The sequence below is a fragment of the Myotis daubentonii genome, chromosome 19, assembly GCF_963259705.1.
Source record: "Myotis daubentonii chromosome 19, mMyoDau2.1, whole genome shotgun sequence".
Classification (NCBI taxonomy): domain Eukaryota; kingdom Metazoa; phylum Chordata; class Mammalia; order Chiroptera; family Vespertilionidae; genus Myotis; species Myotis daubentonii.
In genome coordinates this window covers 10,340,916-10,347,562 of record NC_081858.1, presented here as the reverse complement: position 1 = coordinate 10,347,562, position 6,647 = coordinate 10,340,916, and the positions used below count along the sequence as shown (strand labels likewise).

Below are 6,647 nucleotides of genomic sequence, written 5' to 3'. Positions count from 1 at the left end.
GATAGTGTCGGCCTGTGGACTCAAGGGTCCCAGGTTCGATTCTGGTCAAGGGCATGTACCTTGGTTGCGGGCACAGCCCCAGTGGAGAGTGTGCAGGAGGCAGCTGATTGATGTTTCTAATTCTCTCTCCCTCTCCCTTCCTCTCTGTAAAAAATCAATAAAATATATTTAATAAATAAAACCAAAACCCATCAGAGCCATTTTTACTTCTCTATTGCCAAAAACCCATCTGATGACCCATTGTTCAACAGGCATTCTTGCCCAGGAGTATAAACTGGTACAGCCTTGGCATTTTGATAGAAATTCAAATGCATAAAGCCTTCAACTTAGGAAAAACAAAACACTACCTACTTGGCTCTCTATATGCATACTTAATGCCATTTACTACATTGTTTATAATTGCAAATGGAAACCCAAAAATATCCATAGAATAATGCTAGTCAGTTTTTTTTCCAGATGTTTCTTTCTAATGAATTGACCATTACATTTCCTAAGTTCTGAAATGGCCAACAGACCATAGAAAGACATTTCTTTAGGCTCCTGCTTGAAACCAGCAGCTTCAGCAAACTGCTAGCCTTGATTCAGGGCCAACAAGACAGTTCTTACCAAAGGTTTTGTTTTCCACTGTTTCAGTTACCTGCAGTCAACCAGTCCAAAAACATTAAAATTCCAGAAATAATTCGTTTTAAATTGTGCACCATTCCAAGTCATGTGCTAAAGTCTCTCAACAGTCCCTCTTCGTCCGACTTGGGATATGAATTGTCCCTTGTCCAGTGTACACATGCTACATATGCTAGCTAGTCATAAAAAGACCAACTGTAGAGTGTCATGGCTTAGTGATCCAGGGTCACCAAAGCAGATGATCCTCCGGAGTCCACAGCCTAACAGCTTACCACAATGCCTACTTCATCTCAGCATGAAGGTGAATATATTTTAAGACCACATTCACATAACTTTTATTACAGCATAATTGCCCCATTATTGATGCCTCCAATTTATAAATTAAACTTTGTCATAGGCATGTATGTGTAGAAAAAAACAGTCTACACAGGATTTGACACTATTCATGTTTCAGGAATCCACCAGGTCTTAGACCACATCCCCCATGGATAAGTGGGGGACTACTGTACTATGTAGCACTAAAGAGACACTTTTTATGGAATTATCAAAATATGTGTATTTCTATAGCTATACAATATACTCTATGTTTTTAAAAGGAGGGTAAATAACAACATTCATTTGCTGTTAAGTTAACAAATTAACTAGAGGCCAGAAGCACGAACGTGCATGAGTAGGCCCTCCTCCCCCTAGCTGTTGGCACCTGGGTCCCGGGCTTCACTCGAAGCCCTGGCTTTGTCGTCTAATTAGCTTATCACGCTTTTATTATAGATTATAGGGGTGAGGCTGAGAATTAGATGGGGGAGAAATGGATTGTAAATCATTGAATGGGATGAGTCTGTGGCCTAAAAGACCTCTCTCATCCATGTACACTGACTGGCTCAGTGATTGGAGAAATGCTATTTTATATCGGTAGGTGCTGGGTGAAAAAGCTGAGAAGCTGGACCCTAAGGAAGTGCTTCCAATTCTCTTTGGCTGAGTCAAACACATATCAAGGCACACAAGAAAAAAAAAAAAGGGCACAGGAAACATATCAGTTATTTAATCGGGTTCTTACAAGAAATTCAGAACACCAGTTTGTGAGGATAAACCCCATTGGTGAGAGCGAACAGAGAGCGGAGGTAGCCCTGGAGCTGAGGAACAGCTTTGATTTTTGGCAGAATTTGTGAGTCCACAGCTTTCTGGTCAACCTTGCGCTGATCTGTAATCTCGTATTTCTATAAAGAAAGAGAAAAGCATGTAAGGGTTGGGCACAAGTACCAAACTCCTGGATTAATCATTTCAAATACTCAAATCCCAAGAACATTTAGAAAGCAATTTTGATACCGCTTTCCTTGGAGGGCTGGGAAATATAACAAAAACAACAGCTCTTATCCTTTTGTCACTGCAATAACACACCAAAGACACATAAGGACGGATTCCCAACAGAACAGAAGCAGTAACTCAAGAGTTCTGCCAAACTTCAGGATTGTGAGTTGAGCTCCCACCTGGTATTAAGAACCGTTTTTAGCAGAATCTGGAACAATATTACTCCCCAGATATTCCTCATTATTTACAACTTTCATTTTTCTTCCTTTTGTTTATTTTCACTCCTGAACTGGGGCGGCATGGCTATGACAGCAAAGACAGAACCAGCAGCTCACCTCTTTCTCTGTGTCGAAGATCTCACCCTCCTGGTGTCTGGGCTTGCGCAGCTTCTTCTTCTTAAAGTAAGCATCATTGAGATGTTTGGGGATTTTCACACCACTGATATCAATTTTGGTGGAGGTGGCGATGACAAATTTCTGGTGTGTTCTACGAAGAGGAACTCGATTGAGGGACAGAGGTCCTAAGGGAGGAGAAATCAGTATAATGAGGGAACAGGGAAGCAAAGCTCTAAGAACTGACTTTGAATTTGCTGAAATCCGGAGAGTTGAATTTCTGAATTTTCTCTGGAGCTGAAGAAATTCCAGACTGCTCTTTCTGCTGCCTCCATCAATACTTTTTCACTTTCTCTTTGAGGCAGCCGATCTTTGCGAAGACCCTGACTGACAAGACCATCACCCTCAAGGTTGAGCCCAGTGCCACAACTGAGAAGGTCAAAGCTAAAATCCAAGACAGAGAGCATCGCCTCTGACCAGTAGCATCTGATTCTTGCAGATAAACAGGTGGAGGATGGCTGCACTCTCTCAGGCTACAACATTCATAGAGTCCACCCTGCACTTGGTGCAGGACAGCACTGAGCCCTCTCCCCACCAGCTCGCCCAGAAGTACAATTGAGATGAGATGATTTGCTGCAAGTGTTATGTCCGCCTGCACCCGGGCACTGTCAACTACTGCAAGTAAGGCTCACCAACAACCCGTGTCCCAAGGTTAAATAAGGTTCCTCCACCACCTCCTTGGTCTGCAGGTTCAGCCTGAGCCCTGTGGCCTCAATTTTTCCCTTGCCCATTTAGGAGCTCTATCCTATTGCCAAATGGCAGACCAATTACGAGTCGTGGGTAGGATGCATTCCTTGGGGCTGGTAGCCAACCATTCTGCATTTTAGGTGACAGTTACTTAATCATGTTGTTACACAACATTGAAATACCTGATTCCTTAGAACTCATGTATATAAGGCAATGAAATGGGGCTCAGCATCTCATGGCATTAAAACTTCCACATAGGTGGAAGCAAAGTGTATACTGCAAGCATTTAAAAAGACGAATTTCAGCCCAGCTGGCATGGCTCAGTGGTTGAGCATTGACCTATGAACCAGGAGGTTGCGGTTTGATTTCCAGTCAGGGTACATGCCCAAGTTGCGGGCTCAATACCCAGTAGGGGGGCAACTGATCAATGATTTATCCTCATCATTTATGTTTCTCTCTAAAATCAGTTAAAAAAATATAGAAAGAAAAGTTTCAGAGAATATAAAATCCAAGGGCTTTCTTACCGGTCACAAGTAGCAAGCCACTGTCCAGCTGCTTCAGGAAAACCACCCTCTGTAAATTAAACAGAAACGGTAGACATTTCTGCAATTAGAAACTGAGTTCTGAATTAACCAAATCACAGGTTTCTAAATTTGGTAAAGGAAATGTCTATATATGCATATGCATAGCAGCTCTGGAAGCAACTGAACCAAACTGCTAACAGGGGTGACACTAGGATATGAGCAATACTTGTGTGCTTGTTCTTTTTAAAAAAGGAGCAGCCCTTACTTTCCACATTAAGAAATTAAGCCGAAACCGGTTTGGCTCAGTGGATAGAGCGTCGGCTTGTGGACTGAAAGGTCCCAGGTTCGATTTCGGTCAAGGGCATGTACCTGGGTTGCGGGCACATCCCCAGTAGGAGATGTGCAGGAGGCAGCTGATCGATGTTTCTCTCTCATCGATGTTTCTAACTCTCTATCTCTCTCCCTTCCTCTCTGTAAAAAAATCAATAAAATAAATTTAAAAAAATTTAATAACCTTTCACTCAGTATCCTGCTCCTGCAAACCTAGCCAAAGGAAGCAACCCAAATACATACACATTTTGGGTACAGGGGTATTTGATTCAACTGTAACAAGTTACATTACCAACAGCAGGAAGTAGTAATAAATTATTGTTTAATAAAATATTAAACATCTTATGCTAGTTACTGGGTGCTGAAGAAAGAGTCCTCCCCAGAACGCACCCACTACGATCAAGCACCACAAGCTCACCTTGCCCCTGTGGCGCCCAGTGAGGATGATCAGAATGGTCCCAGGAGTGATGCTGGCCCGCAGTCTCCGCACATGCTGACTGAAGGGTTTCTTGCCGTGGCTCAGCAGCTTTCGAGGCACATCTTCAGTAGGATAATATCTAGGCTGGAGAGAACCCACGGGTCCAAATTTATTTAAATAAGCTCATCAGCTTAAGCAGAGCCGATAGTCAATCAAACCTTTGCTACAACCCTTTTACTTCAAACTTCAGAGACTGCATGACAAACTATCTCTCATTATACACTGGGTGACAGTGCTTCTCAAGCTTTTCTCAGGTCCCTGACGATACTTCTCCAGAATGTTACATGTTATAAAGGAGGCAAGGCTTGTTTTCCATTCAAATTATGTGTGTTCCTATCTGTCCCATTTTTTTCCATGAAGGAAAACTGTACAAAACCAGACAGTTCAGACCAGTACTGCCAGTTCGATTATAAAAATAAGATCCCATGCCTTGCCCCCATGCTCAATCCCCAGTGTGGGACGTGCAAGAGGCAGCCAATCAATCATTCTCATAATCGATGCTTCTCTCTTTCTCCCTCTCCCTTCCTCTCTGAAATCAATGAAACTACATTAAACAAAAACCAAAGAAACACTGCTCTAGTGGACCAATGCACTATAACCTTGGCAGTGAGTGTCCTAGGCTCTTGTCATTAACTCTCACAAACACCCTGTGCGACAAACCTTTCCTTATGTTACATGCTAAGAAACAACAGCAGAGAGAGTAACTCTGACTTAATATCAAACAGCCACACTGCCAACCAAGAACCCACTTTTCTCCCTAAGTCTCTGGCAAACATAAAATCCCAAAACCCGAGTACTCAAAAAGATGCTAACAGTTTTCAAGCCTCAACTAAACATCCAAGTACAGTGTCCCCCCCAAAGCTTACCATTTTGCGGAGTTTAACCACTCGGGTACCACCATTCTTGTCGCCACCAACTGGTTTTGTGACCGTAGTAGGAACTTTCTCCTTCTTTTTCTTTTCGATCTAGTAGAACACGAATGCGACAAAGCGTCAGAGGCAGACAGAAAAATTTAAGGTTAAGACACAACGTCTGGCATCGATGGTCAGGGGTGTCCCGCACCCCTTCCTTACCCTGGACTTCGGGGCCGAATACTTCCTCTTGTACATGGCCTTTCGCGAATACATAGCCGACCGGGAGTACCTGCCAATGCCTCTGACCAGGACGGGGTTTCGGCTGCAGTGGGGCTTCCCCTTCTTCGGGGCCTTAGCCTTGCCGCCGGCACCGGCCTTCTTCTTGGCTGCAGGTTTCTTGTCCTTAGTGTCAGGCTTCTTTTCCTTAGTATCTGGCTTCTTCGCCTTAGCATCCGGCTTCTCGGTTTTCTTTTCACCCGCCATCTACCAATCGGTGATATTGTTTAAAAGGTACGATTATCCCCTAACAAGGCAGTATCCGAACTGTCCAAGGGGGCTCCCAGGCAAGCCCGCCCCCTCCAAGCGGCGGTCACGTCCTTTCCGTCCCTCCCAAGACATAGGCGTCCCTCCAAACCCAGCGCGTGCAGCCAGACCTCATCGTGGTTAACTTGGGTGTTCCTTCAAACCCCTGTGCACTTCAAGATTTGAAGGCATCTTACAGAATTAGCCCAAACTCTGGCCACGTTGGGGGAAAAAAAGAAAAAGCCCACGACACTTCCGGTCGCGAGCGTGGGGAGACGGGAAAGTAGCACTGGGCCTCATCCCCAAATCTCAACGTGGCCGAGACACGCTCAGCGGCGTCTTTTGGCAGCCGGGCCCGGGATTCCATACCGCGCGCCCATCGCCCTCGTCCCTGCGGGCCCATTAGTCTGCTACGGATCCCCGGAGGGCCCCATTCCCCCAGCCCAAGAGGGTAGCGAGCAGCCGGAGACCCGAGGCTCTCTACGGCATTCCACCTCACCCTCTTCAAGTCCCACTGCAAACCCAAGCGAGGCAAATGAAGCGCCCGGGAGGCGTCTCAGTTGGCCCCAGACATGTCTGACCCTTGCAGGTGTCGACTTGGTACCCTCCTGGTTCGGATGGCGAAGGATTGGGGTCTTGAAATCGAGTCTTGCAGAGGAGCGCCGCCATTCTTACCTTGCAAGATGGGAAAGAGAACTAAGGCCCTGGCTTCCGGTCTATAAGCATCACGGATGGGGTCGAGTATCACTTCCTTCCGGGTCGGAGGCATCATGGGAAATGTAGTTTTTCTTCTTTTGAAAGCGTCATACTAGAGAGCTGTTTTTTTCTAAGAGGCGAAAGGGAAGAACCTTTTGTCTCTAACTGTTTCATGTTATATAGACCAATAAATTCTCACAGTACCTCTGGGAACCGACATTTTCCTGACCGAGGACAC

At 45.2% G+C, this 6,647-nt stretch overlaps 1 protein-coding gene and 1 non-coding gene across 2 annotated transcripts; both read right to left on the bottom strand.

Annotated features, from left to right (window-relative positions):
- Positions 1-454: 454 nt before the first annotated feature.
- On the bottom strand, positions 455-591 carry LOC132222339 (small nucleolar RNA SNORA2/SNORA34 family). Its single transcript, XR_009450202.1, has one exon. It is a non-coding gene; the product is annotated as a small nucleolar RNA SNORA2/SNORA34 family (small nucleolar RNA).
- A 1,053-nt stretch (positions 592-1,644) lies between these two features.
- Positions 1,645-6,235, bottom strand: RPL6 (ribosomal protein L6). The gene is made up of 7 exons (XM_059676839.1): positions 6,213-6,235; positions 5,411-5,674; positions 5,204-5,302; positions 4,278-4,421; positions 3,530-3,578; positions 2,262-2,446; positions 1,645-1,835 (listed from the first exon to the last, which is right to left on the bottom strand). The coding sequence occupies exons 2-7, from the start codon at positions 5,672-5,674 to the stop codon at positions 1,683-1,685; spliced, it is 894 nt and encodes a 297-aa protein (XP_059532822.1). The 5' UTR covers positions 6,213-6,235; the 3' UTR covers positions 1,645-1,682.
- Positions 6,236-6,647: the final 412 nt, after the last annotated feature.

Coding starts and splice junctions, on each gene's coding strand:
- RPL6 (XM_059676839.1), bottom strand. CDS start 5,674: ATGGCGGGTGAAAAGAAAACCGAGAAGCCGGATGCTAAGGCGAAGAAG. Junction 3,579..4,277: donor CTGGGCGCCACAGGGGCAAG/GTGAGCTTGTGG, acceptor TTTAATTTACAG/AGGGTGGTTTTCCTGAAGCA. Junction 1,836..2,261: donor TCTTCGACACAGAGAAAGAG/GTGAGCTGCTGG, acceptor CTTTCTTTATAG/AAATACGAGATTACAGATCA.